The following is an 18,714-nucleotide window of genomic DNA, read 5'->3' as shown; positions in this document are numbered from 1 at the left end:
ACCAAACAACTTAGATCACAGGTTAGTCACTAGACTGCCATGCTGGAGTGGGCCAAACAGCTCAGAGCCCAGGTTAGTCACTAGACTGCCATGCTGGAGTGGACCAAACATCTCAGAGCCCAGGTTAGTCACTAGACTGCCATACTGGAGTGGACCAAACAGCTCAGATCCCAGGTTAGTCACTAGACTGCCATGCTGGAGTGGGCCAAACAGCTCAGAGCCCAGGTTAGTCACTAGACTGCCATGCTGGAGTGGACCAAACAACTCAGAGCCCAGGTTAGTCACTAGACTGCCATGCTGGAGTGGGCCAAACAGCTCAGAGCCCAGGTTAGTCTATAGACTGCCATGCTGGAGTGGACCAAACAACTCAGATCCCAGGTTAGTCACCAGACTGCCATGCTGGAGTGGACCAAACAGCTCAGATACCTGGTTAGTCACTAGACTGCCATGCTGGAGTGGACCAAACAACTTAGATCACAGGTTAGTCACCTGACTGCCATGCTGGAGTGGGCCAAACAGCTCAGAGCCCAGGTTAGTCACTAGACTGCCATGCTGGAGTGGACCAAACATCTCAGAGCCCAGGTTAGTCACTAGACTGCCATACTGGAGTGGACCAAACAGCTCAGATCCCAGGTTAGTCACTAGACTGCCATGCTGGAGTGGGCCAAACAGCTCAGAGCCCAGGTTAGTCACTAGACTGCCATGCTGGAGTGGGCCAAACAGCTCAGAGCCCAGGTTAGTCACTAGACTGCCATGCTGGAGTGGACCAAACAACTCAGAGCCCAGGTTAGTCACTAGACTGCCATGCTGGAGTGGGCCAAACAGCTCAGAGCCCAGGTTAGTCTATAGACTGCCATGCTGGAGTGGACCAAACAACTCAGATCCCAGGTTAGTCACCAGACTGCCATGCTGGAGTGGACCAAACAGCTCAGATACCTGGTTAGTCACTAGACTGCCATGCTGGAGTGGACCAAACAACTTAGATCACAGGTTAGTCACCTGACTGCCATGCTGGAGTGGGCCAAACAGCTCAGAGCCCAGGTTAGTCACTAGACTGCCATGCTGGAGTGGACCAAACATCTCAGAGCCCAGGTTAGTCACTAGACTGCCATACTGGAGTGGACCAAACAGCTCAGATCCCAGGTTAGTCACTAGACTGCCATGCTGGAGTGGGCCAAACAGCTCAGAGCCCAGGTTAGTCACTAGACTGCCATGCTGGAGTGGGCCAAACAGCTCAGAGCCCAGGTTAGTCACTAGACTGCCATGCTGGAGTGGGCCAAACAGCTCAGAGCCCAGGTTAGTCTATAGACTGCCATGCTGGAGTGGACCAAACAACTCAGATCCCAGGTTAGTCACCAGACTGCCATGCTGGAGTGGACCAAACAGCTCAGATACCTGGTTAGTCACTAGACTGCCATGCTGGAGTGGACCAAACAACTTAGATCACAGGTTAGTCACCTGACTGCCATGCTGGAGTGGGCCAAACAGCTCAGAGCCCAGGTTAGTCACTAGACTGCCATGCTGGAGAGGACCAAACATCTCAGATCCCAGGTTAGTCACCAGACTGCCATGCTGGAGTGGACCAAACAGCTCAGATACCTGGTTAGTCACTAGACTGCCATGCTGGAGTGGACCAAACAACTCAGATCCCAGGTTAGTCACTAGACTGCCATGCTGGAGTGGGCCAAACAGCTCAGAGCCCTGGTTAGTCACTATACTGCCATGCTGGAGTCGACCAAACAGCTCAGATCCCTGGTTAGTCACTAGACTGCCATGCTGGAGTGGACCAAACAACTCAGATCCCAGGTTAGTCACTAGACTGCAATGCTGCAGTGGGCCAAACATCTCAGAGCCCAGGTTAGTCACTAGACTGCCATGCTGGAGTGGGCCAAACAGCTCAGAGCCCAGGTTAGTCATTAGACTGCCATGCTGGAGTGGACCAAACAACTCAGATCCCAGGTTAGTCACTAGACTGCCATGCTGGAGTGGGCCAAACAGCTCAGAGCCCAGGTTAGTCACTAGACTGCCATGCTGGAGTGGACCAAACAACTCAGATCCCAGGTTAGTCACCAGACTGCCATGCTGGAGTGGACCAAACAGCTCAGATACCTGGTTAGTCACTAGACTGCCATGCTGGAGTGGACCAAACAACTCAGATCCCAGGTTATTCACTAGACTGCCATGCTGGAGTGGGCCAAACAGCTCAGAGCCCAGGTTAGTCACTAGACTGCCATGCTGGAGTGGACCCAACAACTCAGATCCCAGGTTAGTCACTAGAGTGCCATGCTGGAGTGGGACAAACAGCTCAGAGCCCTGGTTAGTCACCAGACTGCCATGCTGGAGTGGACCAAACAGCTCAGATACCTGGTTAGTCACTAGACTGCCATGCTGGAGTGGACCAAACAACTCAGATCCCAGGTTAGTCACTAGACTGCCATGCTGGAGTGGGCCAAACAGCTCAGAGCCCTGGTTAGTCACTATACTGCCATGCTGGAGTCGACCAAACAGCTCAGATCCCTGGTTAGTCACTAGACTGCCATGCTGGAGTGGACCAAACAACTCAGATCCCAGGTTAGTCACTAGACTGCCATGCTGGAGTGGGCCAAACATCTCAGAGCCCAGGTTAGTCACTAGACTGCCATGCTGGAGTTGGCCAAACAGCTCAGATCCCAGGTTAGTCACTAGACTGCCATGCTGGAGTGGGCCAAACATCTCAGAGCCCAGGTTAGTCACTAGACTGCCATGCTGGAGTGGGCCAAACAGCTCAGAGCCCAGGTTAGTCATTAGACTGCCATGCTGGAGTGGACCAAACAACTCAGATCCCAGGTTAGTTACTAGACTGCCATGCTGGAGTGGGCCAAACAGCTCAGAGCCCAGGTTAGTCACTAGACTGCCATGCTGGAGTGGACCAAACAACTCAGATCCCAGGTTAGTCACTAGACTGCCATGCTGGAGTGGGCCAAACAGCTCAGAGCCCAGGTTAGTCACTAGACTGCCATGCTGGAGTGGGCCAAACAGCTCAGAGCCCAGGTTAGTCACTAGACTGCCATGCTGGAGTGGACCAAACAGCTCAGATCCCAGGTTAGTCACTAGACTGCCATGCTGGAGTGGACCAAACAGCTCAGATACCTGGTTAGTCACTAGACTGCCATGCTGGAGTGGACCAAACAACTTAGATCACAGGTTAGTCACCTGACTGCCATGCTGGAGTGGGCCAAACAGCTCAGAGCCCAGGTTAGTCACTAGACTGCCATGCTGGAGTGGACCAAACAACTCAGATCCCAGGTTAGTCACTAGACTGCCATGCTGGAGTGGGCCAAACCGCTCAGAGCCCTGGTTAGTCACTAGACTGCCATGCTGGAGTGGACCAAACAGCTCAGAGCCCAGGTTAGTCACTAGACTGCCATGCTGGAGTGGACCAAACAGCTCAGAGCCCAGGTTAGTCATTAGACTGCCATGCTGGAGTGGACCAAACAACTCAGATCCCAGGTTAGTTACTAGACTGCCATGCTGGAGTGGGCCAAACAGCTCAGAGCCCAGGTTAGTCACTAGACTGCCATGCTGGAGTGGACCAAACAACTCAGATCCCAGGTTAGTCACTAGACTGCCATGCTGGAGTGGGCCAAACAGCTCAGAGCCCAGGTTAGTCACTAGACTGCCATGCTGGAGTGGGCCAAACAGCTCAGAGCCCAGGTTAGTCACTAGACTGCCATGCTGGAGTGGACCAAACAGCTCAGATCCCAGGTTAGTCACTAGACTGCCATGCTGGAGTGGACCAAACAGCTCAGATACCTGGTTAGTCACTAGACTGCCATGCTGGAGTGGACCAAACAACTTAGATCACAGGTTAGTCACCTGACTGCCATGCTGGAGTGGGCCAAACAGCTCAGAGCCCAGGTTAGTCACTAGACTGCCATGCTGGAGTGGACCAAACAACTCAGATCCCAGGTTAGTCACTAGACTGCCATGCTGGAGTGGGCCAAACCGCTCAGAGCCCTGGTTAGTCACTAGACTGCCATGCTGGAGTGGACCAAACAACTCAGATCCCAGGTTAGTCACCAGACTGCCATGCTGGAGTGGACCAAACAGCTCAGATACCTGGTTAGTCACTAGACTGCCATGCTGGAGTGGACCAAACAACTCAGACCCCAGGTTATTCACTAGACTGCCATGCTGGAGTGGGCCAAACAGCTCAGAGCCCAGGTTAGTCACTAGACTGCCATGCTGGAGTGGACCAAACAACTCAGATCCCAGGTTAGTCACTAGACTGCCATGCTGGAGTGGACCAAACAACTCAGATCCCAGGTTAGTCACTAGACTGCCATGCTGGAGTGGGCCAAACAGCTCAGAGCCCAGGTTAGTGACTAGAGTGCCATGCTGGAGTGGGACAAACAGCTCAGAGCCCTGGTTAGTCACTATACTGCCATGCTGGAGTGGGCCAAACAGCTCAGAGCCTAGGTTAGTCACTAGACTGCCATGCTGGAGTGGACCAAACAGCTCAGATACCTGGTTAGTCACTAGACTGCCATGCTGGAGTGGACCAAACAACTTAGATCACAGGTTAGTCACCTGACTGCCATGCTGGAGTGGGCCAAACAGCTCAGAGCCCAGGTTAGTCACTAGACTGCCATGCTGGAGTGGACCAAACAACTCAGATCCCAGGTTAGTCACTAGACTGCCATGCTGGAGTGGGCCAAACCGCTCAGAGCCCTGGTTAGTCACTAGACTGCCATGCTGGAGTGGACCAAACAGCTCAGAGCCCAGGTTAGTCACTAGACTGCCATGCTGGAGTGGACCAAACAGCTCAGAGCCCAGGTTAGTCATTAGACTGCCATGCTGGAGTGGACCAAACAACTCAGATCCCAGGTTAGTTACTAGACTGCCATGCTGGAGTGGGCCAAACAGCTCAGAGCCCAGGTTAGTCACTAGACTGCCATGCTGGAGTGGACCAAACAACTCAGATCCCAGGTTAGTCACTAGACTGCCATGCTGGAGTGGGCCAAACAGCTCAGAGCCCAGGTTAGTCACTAGACTGCCATGCTGGAGTGGGCCAAACAGCTCAGAGCCCAGGTTAGTCACTAGACTGCCATGCTGGAGTGGACCAAACAGCTCAGATCCCAGGTTAGTCACTAGACTGCCATGCTGGAGTGGACCAAACAGCTCAGATACCTGGTTAGTCACTAGACTGCCATGCTGGAGTGGACCAAACAACTTAGATCACAGGTTAGTCACCTGACTGCCATGCTGGAGTGGGCCAAACAGCTCAGAGCCCAGGTTAGTCACTAGACTGCCATGCTGGAGTGGACCAAACAACTCAGATCCCAGGTTAGTCACTAGACTGCCATGCTGGAGTGGGCCAAACCGCTCAGAGCCCTGGTTAGTCACTAGACTGCCATGCTGGAGTGGACCAAACAACTCAGATCCCAGGTTAGTCACCAGACTGCCATGCTGGAGTGGACCAAACAGCTCAGATACCTGGTTAGTCACTAGACTGCCATGCTGGAGTGGACCAAACAACTCAGACCCCAGGTTATTCACTAGACTGCCATGCTGGAGTGGGCCAAACAGCTCAGAGCCCAGGTTAGTCACTAGACTGCCATGCTGGAGTGGACCAAACAACTCAGATCCCAGGTTAGTCACTAGACTGCCATGCTGGAGTGGACCAAACAACTCAGATCCCAGGTTAGTCACTAGACTGCCATGCTGGAGTGGGCCAAACAGCTCAGAGCCCAGGTTAGTCACTAGAGTGCCATGCTGGAGTGGGACAAACAGCTCAGAGCCCTGGTTAGTCACTATACTGCCATGCTGGAGTGGGCCAAACAGCTCAGAGCCTAGGTTAGTCACCAGACTGCCATGCTGGAGTGGACCAAACAGCTCAGAGCCCTGGTTAGTCACTATACTGCCATGCTGGAGTGGGCCAAACAGCTCAGAGCCCTGGTTAGTCACCAGACTGCCATGCTGGAGTGGACCAAACAGCTCAGATACCTGGTTAGTCACTAGACTGCCATGCTGGAGTGGACCAAACAGCTCAGATACCTGGTTAGTCACTAGACTGCCATGCTGGAGTGGACCAAACAACTCAGATCCCAGGTTATTCACTAGACTGCCATGCTGGAGTGGGCCAAACAGCTCAGAGCCCAGGTTAGTCACTAGACTGCCATGCTGGAGTGGACCCAACAACTCAGATCCCAGGTTAGTCACTAGAGTGCCATGCTGGAGTGGGACAAACAGCTCAGAGCCCTGGTTAGTCACCAGACTGCCATGCTGGAGTGGACCAAACAGCTCAGATACCTGGTTAGTCACTAGACTGCCATGCTGGAGTGGACCAAACAACTCAGATCCCAGGTTAGTCACTAGACTGCCATGCTGGAGTGGGCCAAACAGCTCAGAGCCCTGGTTAGTCACTATACTGCCATGCTGGAGTCGACCAAACAGCTCAGATCCCTGGTTAGTCACTAGACTGCCATGCTGGAGTGGACCAAACAACTCAGATCCCAGGTTAGTCACTAGACTGCCATGCTGGAGTGGGCCAAACATCTCAGAGCCCAGGTTAGTCACTAGACTGCCATGCTGGAGTTGGCCAAACAGCTCAGATCCCAGGTTAGTCACTAGACTGCCATGCTGGAGTGGGCCAAACATCTCAGAGCCCAGGTTAGTCACTAGACTGCCATGCTGGAGTGGGCCAAACAGCTCAGAGCCCAGGTTAGTCATTAGACTGCCATGCTGGAGTGGACCAAACAACTCAGATCCCAGGTTAGTTACTAGACTGCCATGCTGGAGTGGGCCAAACAGCTCAGAGCCCAGGTTAGTCACTAGACTGCCATGCTGGAGTGGACCAAACAACTCAGATCCCAGGTTAGTCACTAGACTGCCATGCTGGAGTGGGCCAAACAGCTCAGAGCCCAGGTTAGTCACTAGACTGCCATGCTGGAGTGGGCCAAACAGCTCAGAGCCCAGGTTAGTCACTAGACTGCCATGCTGGAGTGGACCAAACAGCTCAGATCCCAGGTTAGTCACTAGACTGCCATGCTGGAGTGGACCAAACAGCTCAGATACCTGGTTAGTCACTAGACTGCCATGCTGGAGTGGACCAAACAACTTAGATCACAGGTTAGTCACCTGACTGCCATGCTGGAGTGGGCCAAACAGCTCAGAGCCCAGGTTAGTCACTAGACTGCCATGCTGGAGTGGACCAAACAACTCAGATCCCAGGTTAGTCACTAGACTGCCATGCTGGAGTGGGCCAAACCGCTCAGAGCCCTGGTTAGTCACTAGACTGCCATGCTGGAGTGGACCAAACAGCTCAGAGCCCAGGTTAGTCACTAGACTGCCATGCTGGAGTGGACCAAACAGCTCAGAGCCCAGGTTAGTCATTAGACTGCCATGCTGGAGTGGACCAAACAACTCAGATCCCAGGTTAGTTACTAGACTGCCATGCTGGAGTGGGCCAAACAGCTCAGAGCCCAGGTTAGTCACTAGACTGCCATGCTGGAGTGGACCAAACAACTCAGATCCCAGGTTAGTCACTAGACTGCCATGCTGGAGTGGGCCAAACAGCTCAGAGCCCAGGTTAGTCACTAGACTGCCATGCTGGAGTGGGCCAAACAGCTCAGAGCCCAGGTTAGTCACTAGACTGCCATGCTGGAGTGGACCAAACAGCTCAGATCCCAGGTTAGTCACTAGACTGCCATGCTGGAGTGGACCAAACAGCTCAGATACCTGGTTAGTCACTAGACTGCCATGCTGGAGTGGACCAAACAACTTAGATCACAGGTTAGTCACCTGACTGCCATGCTGGAGTGGGCCAAACAGCTCAGAGCCCAGGTTAGTCACTAAACTGCCATGCTGGAGTGGACCAAACAACTCAGATCCCAGGTTAGTCACTAGACTGCCATGCTGGAGTGGGCCAAACCGCTCAGAGCCCTGGTTAGTCACTAGACTGCCATGCTGGAGTGGACCAAACAACTCAGATCCCAGGTTAGTCACCAGACTGCCATGCTGGAGTGGACCAAACAGCTCAGATACCTGGTTAGTCACTAGACTGCCATGCTGGAGTGGACCAAACAACTCAGACCCCAGGTTATTCACTAGACTTCCATGCTGGAGTGGGCCAAACAGCTCAGAGCCCAGGTTAGTCACTAGACTGCCATGCTGGAGTGGACCAAACAACTCAGATCCCAGGTTAGTCACTAGACTGCCATGCTGGAGTGGACCAAACAACTCAGATCCCAGGTTAGTCACTAGACTGCCATGCTGGAGTGGGCCAAACAGCTCAGAGCCCAGGTTAGTGACTAGAGTGCCATGCTGGAGTGGGACAAACAGCTCAGAGCCCTGGTTAGTCACTATACTGCCATGCTGGAGTGGGCCAAACAGCTCAGAGCCTAGGTTAGTCACTAGACTGCCATGCTGGAGTGGACCAAACAGCTCAGATACCTGGTTAGTCACTAGACTGCCATGCTGGAGTGGACCAAACAACTTAGATCACAGGTTAGTCACCTGACTGCCATGCTGGAGTGGGCCAAACAGCTCAGAGCCCAGGTTAGTCACTAGACTGCCATGCTGGAGTGGACCAAACAACTCAGATCCCAGGTTAGTCACTAGACTGCCATGCTGGAGTGGGCCAAACCGCTCAGAGCCCTGGTTAGTCACTAGACTGCCATGCTGGAGTGGACCAAACAGCTCAGAGCCCAGGTTAGTCACTAGACTGCCATGCTGGAGTGGACCAAACAGCTCAGAGCCCAGGTTAGTCATTAGACTGCCATGCTGGAGTGGACCAAACAACTCAGATCCCAGGTTAGTTACTAGACTGCCATGCTGGAGTGGGCCAAACAGCTCAGAGCCCAGGTTAGTCACTAGACTGCCATGCTGGAGTGGACCAAACAACTCAGATCCCAGGTTAGTCACTAGACTGCCATGCTGGAGTGGGCCAAACAGCTCAGAGCCCAGGTTAGTCACTAGACTGCCATGCTGGAGTGGGCCAAACAGCTCAGAGCCCAGGTTAGTCACTAGACTGCCATGCTGGAGTGGACCAAACAGCTCAGATCCCAGGTTAGTCACTAGACTGCCATGCTGGAGTGGACCAAACAGCTCAGATACCTGGTTAGTCACTAGACTGCCATGCTGGAGTGGACCAAACAACTTAGATCACAGGTTAGTCACCTGACTGCCATGCTGGAGTGGGCCAAACAGCTCAGAGCCCAGGTTAGTCACTAGACTGCCATGCTGGAGTGGACCAAACAACTCAGATCCCAGGTTAGTCACTAGACTGCCATGCTGGAGTGGGCCAAACCGCTCAGAGCCCTGGTTAGTCACTAGACTGCCATGCTGGAGTGGACCAAACAACTCAGATCCCAGGTTAGTCACCAGACTGCCATGCTGGAGTGGACCAAACAGCTCAGATACCTGGTTAGTCACTAGACTGCCATGCTGGAGTGGACCAAACAACTCAGACCCCAGGTTATTCACTAGACTGCCATGCTGGAGTGGGCCAAACAGCTCAGAGCCCAGGTTAGTCACTAGACTGCCATGCTGGAGTGGACCAAACAACTCAGATCCCAGGTTAGTCACTAGACTGCCATGCTGGAGTGGACCAAACAACTCAGATCCCAGGTTAGTCACTAGACTGCCATGCTGGAGTGGGCCAAACAGCTCAGAGCCCAGGTTAGTCACTAGAGTGCCATGCTGGAGTGGGACAAACAGCTCAGAGCCCTGGTTAGTCACTATACTGCCATGCTGGAGTGGGCCAAACAGCTCAGAGCCTAGGTTAGTCACCAGACTGCCATGCTGAAGTGGGCTAAACAGCTCAGAGCCCGGGTTAGTCACTAGACTGCCATGCTGGAGAGGACCAGGTGCCCAGGGCTTGCCGGCCGCCATATTAAGCCCAGCTGAAAGCCGGAACCTCCTACCTGTAAACTCAGAGCCCTCTCACTGGCATGGGGTCCATGTTTATGTTATTTCCCAGAGAAGCCTGTCAAAATGTGAAATTGCAGGCTAGTATTTTCATGAAATCTAATTTATTTGTCACATACACATGGTTAGCAGATGTTAATGCGAGTGTAGTGAAATGCTTGTGCTTCTAGTTCCGACAATGCAGTAATAACCAACGAGTAATCTAACCTAACAATTCCAAAACTACTACCTTATACACACAAGTGTAAAGGGATAAAGAATATGTACATAAAAATATATGAATGAGTGATGGTACAGAACGGCATAGGCAAGATGCAGTAGATGGTATCGAGTACAGTATATACATATGAGATGAGTAATGTAGGGTATGTAAACATTATATTAAGTAGCATTGTTTAAAGTGGCTAGTGATATATTTTACATCAATTTCCATCAATTCCCATTATTGGCTGGAGTTGAGTCAGTGTGTTGGCAGCAGCCACTCAATGTTAGTGGTGGCTGTTTAACAGTCTGATGCCCTTGAGATAGAAGCTGTTTTTCAGTCTCTCGATCCCTGCTTTGATGCACCTGTACTGACCTCACCTTCTGGATGATAGCGGGGTGAACAGGCAGTGGCTCAGGTGGTTGTTGTCCTTGATGATCTTTATGGCCTTCCTGTGACATTGGGTGGTGTAGGTGTCCTGGAGGGCAGGTAGTTTGCCCCCGGTGATGCGTTGTTCAGACCTCACTACCCTCTGGAGAGCCTTACGGTTGTGGGTGGAGCAGTTGCCGTACCAGGCGGTGATACAGCCCGACAGGATGCTCTCGATTGTGCATCTGTAGAAGTTTGTGAATGCTTTTGGTGACAAGCGGAATTTCTTCAGCCTCCTGAGGTTGAAGAGGCGCTGCTGCGCCTTCTTCACGACGCTGTCTGTGTGGGTGGACCAATTCAGTTTGTCTGTGATGTGTACGCCGAGGAACTTAAAACTTTGTCTGCAAACTGTCGTCTGCAAACTTGATGATTGAGTTGGAGGCGTGCATGGCCACGCAGTCGTGGGTGAACAGGGAGTACAGGAGAGGGCTCAGAATACACCCTTGTGGGGCCCCAGTGTTGAGGATCAGCGGGGTGGAGATGTTGTTACCTACGCTCACCACCTGGGGGCGGCCCGTCGGAAGTCCAGTACCCAGTTGCACAGGGTGGGGTCGAGACCCGGTCTCGAGCTTGATGACGTGTTTGGAGGGTACCATGGTGCTAAATGCTGAGCTGTAGTCGATGAACAGCATTCTCACATAGGTATTCCTCTTGTCCAGATGGGTTAGGGCAGTGTGCAGTGTGGTTGAGATTGTGTCGTCTGTGGACCTATTTGGGCGGTAAGCAAATTGGAGTGGGTCTATTGTGTCAGGTAGGGTGGAGGTGATATGGTCCCTGACTAGTCTCTCAAAGCACTTCATGATGACGGAAGTGAGTGCTACGGGGCGGTAGTCGTTTAGCTCAGTTACCTTAGCTTTCTTGGGAACAGGGACAATGGTGGGCCTCTTGAAGCATGTGGGAATAGCAGACTGGGATAAGGATTGATTGAATATGTCCGTAAACACACCAGCCAGCTGGTCTGAGCATGCTCTGAGGACGCGGCTGGGGATGCCGTCTGGGCCTGCAGCCTTGCGAGGGAAGCAACACTTTTAAATGTTTTACTCACGTCGGCTGCAGTGAAGGAGAGTCCGCAGGTTTGGGTTGCGGGCCGTGTCAGTGGCACTGTATTGTCCTCAAAGCGGGCAAAAAAGTAATTTAGTCTGCCTGGGAGCAAGACATCCTGGTCCGTGACGGGGCTGGTTTTCTTTTTGTAATCCGTGATTGACTGTAGACCCTGCCACATACCTGTTGTGTCTGAGCCGTTGAATTGTGACTCTACTTTGTCTCTATACTGACGCTTAGCTTGTTTGATTGCCTTGTGGAGGGAATAGCTACACTGTTTGTATTCGGTCATGTTTCCGGTCACCTTGCCCTGGTTAAAAGCAGTGGTTCGGGCTTTCAGTTTCACACGAATGCTGCCATCAATCCACGGTTTTTGGTTTGGGAATGTTTTAATCGTTGCTATGGGAACGACATTGTCAATGCACTTTCTAATGAACTCGCTCACCGAATCAGCATATTCGTCAATGTTGTTGTTGGAAACAATGCGGAACATATCCCAGTCCACGTGATCGAAGCAGTTTTGAAGCGTGTAATCAGATTGGTCGGACCAGCGTTGAACAGACCTGAGGGCGGGAGCTTCTTGTTTTAGTTTCTGTCTGTAGGCAGGGAGCAACAAAATGGAGTCGTGGTCAGCTTTTCCGAAAGGAGGGCAGGGGAGGGCCTTATATGCGTCGCGGAATTTAGAATAGCAATGATCCAAGGTTTTACCAGCCCTGGTTGGTAGGCGGTGACAGGGAAGCACAGGGAAACATTTGTCCCTAGAAACATTGTAGGAACGCTGTGGGAACACCAACCCACTCAACTTGCAACACCGGAATATTTTCACACCTCAGATGGTTCTCAGATGTGACCAGGGTGCCTCCTGAACCCTCACACAGAGTCACACAGGTATGCCGAGGAAGTACTACTAGAACCAGCCAAGTCCTAAACTGTTTCTCTCTTCACCATTGCTCTGCTCCTCCACACACAATACATACACGCACAAACGCCCTAGTGAACACAGCACTAAAGCTCTTAGGCCTCAATATCTCTGCCTCCGCAAACACAGGAAGGAGAGGTTTTACTGATACCCCTCTCCTCCCCTCTCTTCCCCCTTTTTTCCCTAGCTGACTGTGTACGGACAGGAGCCCTAAGAAATGCCCAGTTTCAATATGAGGAATATGATCAGCCAATCACTGTAGCGACCCACTCCCCTCTCTCCACATCATCTGGGACATCAGAGGGCCTTATTGGAGGCAGACAGAAGAAAGATATCAGTGATACCATGTGGTCTGCATCCCTGCTCCCTGGTATACTGGCCTTCTTACCGTCTGATTTGAGAAGAATCCCAAACCCACTGTGACTGCTCCCATGGCCAGGGGATATGTGTCCTGATATCTGGAGTGATAGATGTGTTGATCTATGGCACATACATGTGATTATATGTGTCAGTGGTGGAGGGAAGACCCTGGGGGTGTAATGTACCTAACACACACACACACGGACCGTTTCCATAGAAACGTGTGTCCTGTAGTGACGTGTGTGTATGTTGTATGTGGGTGGAGGGTGAGGGGTGTCAGACTGCAGGGAGGGTCCCGTTGTTAAGGCTTGTCTTTGGATTTCCAGTGACAGTAAAGACAAAAACTCATTGTATAGATTAGATTAGTACTAGCCTTCTCTTCTCTACACTTGTAGGTTTAATGTATCTGTTCTGTTCCATGTATACTATATCTCTGTATTTCTCACAAACCGATAAGGTAAAGTCTCCATATACATTTTACTTAGCGTTTACTCCATACCTGTACTTTCTTTCCTCTTTAGTACTGCTAGTCTATGTATTTGACAACGTGGAAATCAACACAGAGAAGCTCTCCCAGACTGTGGCAGGACTCTGTAGGCCTCCCTGGTGAACGAACCGTCTACACATGTGGGCAGCCAGCCCCTGGTCCCTGGTCCATGTCATTCGTCCTGCCTGCCTGCCACTACTAAACACATACCTGGAAGGAATCAGGCCTGGGTTTGGCTTCAGGGCACAACTAAATGGACTCAGGATAATGACAGGATATTGTTTTTTAATGATGTTGGTACCAAGTCAGGTGCAATGTTTGTTATTTTAATGAATGATATTAAGCCAACGAATACTCTCCGTCTCTTGCACCCCCCCCCCCCCCCCACACACACACACACCTCTTAACAGAGTTATTTTCTTTTGTCCAAAATAAATATGACAAACAAGAGTATAATCTTTGACACAGCATATATTTCATTTTAATATACATTCATACTCAGAATAGTCTTCTTCAGTGTATAAGTCTTTACAGATCTATGTTTCTATAATGAATAGCATGTTACTATAGAAAAGCTTGGGTTTATGTGGTTGTACATGATAGCCATACATAGGTCAGTCCCTGTGCCCTAGCAATAGCGTATGGTATGATGTGTGTGGAATATGGTGTTGTGTGTGTGTGGCTAGTGTGTGTTGTACGTTATCTATTTTGTGTGTGTTGGCGTCTTTATGTTTGGTAAGGTGTATTGTCGGTGATGTGTGTGGTAATTGCGTTTTGTGTAATAAGCTGTAGGGATCGTTGTGTGTGTAGACTTCGTTGTATGTGGTAAGCTGTAGGGACGGTGGTTTGTGGTGTGGTATGTGCGGTCGGAGAGAAAAGTGTCTGTCCGTCCGTCCGTTCAAACTCCCCCTTGGTCTGACACAGACTAATGATGGGATTCAATCCAATCTCTGATTGAGCCGACATATGCAGCGTTTACCATGAATTGGTTCTTTGTGAACATGGGAACATTGCCTTTAATAAAAGCCGCAATGCCTATGGAATCCCGTCCTGTGAGTGATTCTGTGAGACCTGAGTAATTATTTGACTCGGTGAGTAATCCTGTAAATCTGTGACTAATTTGATGAGTGGAGCAGTATCAGGGCTGTACAGGGACAAATGGCCACACAACTTTACCCCAACACAACACGGTCATGTACACCTGGACCGCAAATAATAATGTCTGTCTGTCGGTCAGCGTTCCTCCTCTGGGCGGTTCTCTCAGACCGACAGACAGGCGTGTCTCTCCCTTTACATCCAGCACTCTAGATGAGTCGCTAAAGCAGCAGCAAAGACAGAGGGCAAACTCAGCCCCCCCCCCCTCCTAAACTCCACCCCCCCCCCCCCCTTTCCCCACTACGCCATCCCACTTTCCCCGGGTCCAATATACCCCACCCTCAGTCCCCCTTTCCCATGCAGTCCACTCTCCCCTCACCGAATCCACCCCGAATCGCTCACAACAATGTCAAATAAGTTAAAAAAGAAAATGAAAAGAAAATGAATAAAAGATATAACAAAAGCAACCAAAACAATGTGAATCAACCGAGTGTGAGACAAGATGAAGAGAGGGAAAATACTCTGTTGGGATATATATATTTTTAGTTCTATACATCCCGTGCATGTGTATCATTTTCCTTTAACATTGTATGAACTGACTGGGAATGCCCATGTCCTCGTTCCACCTCTGTCTGTCTGTTCCCGGGGTCTATTGTAAAAGGAATAGGGATGGTTTTGAAATGGGGAAAAGGTAAACCACAAACACCATCCCCCTCTCCCTCCCTCCCATCCTTCTGTGCAGGTGAGAAAGGAGAGAGTGGGGTGTGATGGGGCATTTGTTTGGGTCTCCATTGGGGATTTCCATGGTGATCACCGGCAGGTGTGCATCTCCACCATCTTGCGGCACTGTTTGCACTTGACGTAGCAGCACCAGTGGAACTTACAGCTGCACCTGTCCACCACCTCCACCTCCTCTGTCTGGAAGCCCCGGCCGCAGCACATCAGCTCACAGCCGTCGATGGCCTTCGACGTCCGGTTACACTGCCGCCCCGCCGTACCCAGCATGCCTGGTGTGCGCGGGTCGTGGTCACAGAAGTCGGGGCTGGGCTCCAGGTAGACCAGGTCTTCGTCTGTGTGAGGTTTGAACTGGGAGTTCCGTGGCACCAGGACCTTGGTGGTGCCCACCTTGCGCTGCTCCACCTCTGTGGCGCCGTCAAATTTCTCCTTGATGGCGTTGCCCACCTTGCGGAATGGTGGCATGGCCTTCCAGCAGGTCTTCACCTCACAGGAACCTGACACGCCATGACACTTACACTCCACACGCATGTGGCTCAGAATGGCCTGCAGGGAGACAGAAATAATGCATGTTTTTATCTCCTGTCTATTTCTTTGCTGTTGACTTTGCTATGACAGAGTTGTTGGTTGTGGTATATCATACCTTCCTACCGGCCTCATTGTTGTGTAGGTTCATGAGTGCTCTGCTGGGGGACTGTCCTTTACTCCTCTCCCTCACATCAACAAAGGATTGAGAGAAGGCCACTCCATAAGCAATGTTATCACTACAGCCTGACCACTGGAACCCTGGGAGGGAGTGAGGGAGGATGAGAGAGAGAGAGAGAGAGTTAGCAGTCAAACAGTGTGTGTGTGTGTGTGTGTGTGTGTGTGTGTGTGTGTGTGTGTGTGTGTGTGTGTGTGTGTGTGTGTGTGTGTGTGTGTGTGTGTGTGTGTGTGTGTGTGTGTGTGTGTGTGTGTGTGTACCTTCTGGACTGACTCCGTGGACGTTGTGGTCGCAGCCACATTTCTCCAGCTCTCCGCTGCTGCAGGCCCGGGTCACAGCGAACGCCACACTGGCTGCTGAGATGGCATAAACAAAGGCTGCCTCCCGAGTGCCTGTCAAGAACACACGCACGCACAGGCCAGCGTTAAACACACACCTACAACTGAAATGCCAATGTTTTTATCCTGAGAAGTTCATAAGTATATTTATTGTAAGATAGGTTGTTGATACCGAGGCGTACCCTGTGTGACGACCTTGCCGAAGACGGGCATGGTGTCCAGTGTGGAACAGTTCCATCGGCGGTTCCGGAACTGAAACTGACACTCGTCTATGGCTAGCTGAGCCCCGTGCCGAACAGCATCCATCACCTCCACACTGCGCTTACAGATCTGCACCTAGTTAGAATAACGATCATTATTACAGATCTGTATCTGGTTAGAATAATGATCATAACATTACAGATCTGTATCTGGTTAGAATACTGATCATAACATTACAGATCTGTATCTGGTTAGAATACTGATCATAACATTACAGATCTGTATCTGGTTAGAATAATGATCATAACATTACAGATCTGTATCTGGTTAGAATACTGATCATAACATTACAGATCTGTATCTGGTTAGAATAATGATCATTATTACAGATCTGTATCTGGTTAGAATAATGATCAGTATTACAGATCTGCACCTGGTTAGAATACTGATCATAACATTACAGATCTGTCTCTGGTTAGAATAATGATCATTATTACAGATCTGCATCTGGTTAGAATAATGATCATTATTACAGATCTGCACCTGGTTAGAATAATGATCATTATTACATATCTTTATCTGGTTAGAATAATGATCATAACATTACAGAGCTGTATTTGGTTATAATAATGATCATAACATTACAGATCTGTATCTGGTTAGAATAATGATCATTATTACAGATCTGCATCTGGTTAGAATAATGATCATTATTACAGATCTGCACCTGGTTAGAATAATGCTCATTATTACAGATCTGTATTTGGTTATAATAATGATCATAACATTACAGATATGTATCTGGTTAGAATAATGATCGTAACATTACAGATCTGTATCTGGTTAGAATAATGATCATAACATTACAGATCTGTATCTGGTTAGAATAATGATCATGACATTACAGATCTGTATCTGGTTAGAATACTGATCATTATTACAGATCTGTATCTGGTTAGAATAATGATCATGACATTACAGATCTGTATCTGGTTAGAATAATGATCATTACATTACAAATCTGTATCTGGTTAGAATAATGATCATAACATTACAGATCTGTATCTGGTTAGAATAATGATCATGACATTACAGATCTGTATCTGGTTAGAATAATGATCATTACATTACAGATCTGTATCTGGTTAGAATAATGATCATTACATTACAGATCTGTATCTGGTTAGAATAATGATCATAACATTACAGATCTGTATCTGGTTAGAATAATGATCATGACATTACAGATCTGTATCTGGTTAGAATACTGATCATTATTACAGATCTGTATCTGGTTAGAATAATGATCCTAACATTACAGATCTGTATCTGGTTAGAAAAATGATCATTATTACAGATCTGTATCTGGTTAGAATAATGATCATGACATTACAGATCTGTATCTGGTTAGAATAATGATCATAACATTACAGATCTGCACCTGGTTAGAATAATGATCATAACATTACAGATCTGTATCTGGTTAGAAAAATGATCATTATCACAGATCTGTATCTGGTTAGAATAATGATCATGACATTACAGATCTGTATCTGGTTAGAATAATAATCATTATTACAGATCTGTATCTGGTTAGAATAATGATCATAACATTACAGATCTGTATCTGGTTAGAATAATGATCATTATTACAGATCTGTATCTGGTTGGAATAATGATCATAACATTACAGATCTGTATCTGGTTATAATAATGATCATAGATTACAGATCTGCACCTGGTTATAATAATGATCATAACATTACAGATCTGCACCTGGTTAGAATAATGATCATTATTACAGATCTGTATTTGGTTATAATAAAGATCATAACATTACAGATATTTATCTGGTTAGAATAATGATCATTTTTACAGATCTGTATCTGGTTGGAATAATGATCATAACATTACAGATCTGTATCTGGTTATAATAATGATCATAGATTACAGATCTGCACCTGGTTATAATAATGATCATAACATTACAGATCTGTATCTGGTTATAATAATGATCATAGATTACAGATCTGCACCTGGTTATAATAATGATCATTATCACAGATCTGTATATGGTTAGAATAATGATCATGACATTACAGATCTGTATCTGGTTAGAATAATAATCATAGATTACAGATCTGCACCTGGTTATAATAATGATCATAACATTACAGATAGTTATCTGGTTATAATAATGATCATAGATTACAGATCTGCACCTGGTTCAAATTCAATTACTATGGCTTGTATCTTGAATTTAAAGACTTGGACATACACTACCATTCAAAAGTT

General features: G+C 48.9%; 1 protein-coding gene across 1 annotated transcript in view; it reads right to left on the bottom strand.

The window, feature by feature from the left end:
• Window positions 1-14,962: 14,962 nt before the first annotated feature.
• wnt4 (wingless-type MMTV integration site family, member 4) overlaps window positions 14,963-18,714 on the bottom strand; it is a 28,076-nt gene continuing 24,324 nt past the window's right edge. The window contains 4 exon segments of the mRNA NM_001281410.1: window positions 14,963-15,723; window positions 15,821-15,963; window positions 16,141-16,272; window positions 16,401-16,554. Coding sequence (NP_001268339.1) covers window positions 15,253-15,723; window positions 15,821-15,963; window positions 16,141-16,272; window positions 16,401-16,554 — 900 coding nt within the window. The 3' untranslated portion in view covers window positions 14,963-15,252.

The sequence above is a fragment of the Oncorhynchus mykiss genome, chromosome 7, assembly GCF_057628025.1.
Source record: "Oncorhynchus mykiss isolate SJ-2025 chromosome 7, ASM5762802v1, whole genome shotgun sequence".
NCBI classification, from domain to species: domain Eukaryota; kingdom Metazoa; phylum Chordata; class Actinopteri; order Salmoniformes; family Salmonidae; genus Oncorhynchus; species Oncorhynchus mykiss.
This window is presented reverse-complemented; position numbering and strand designations above follow the sequence as displayed.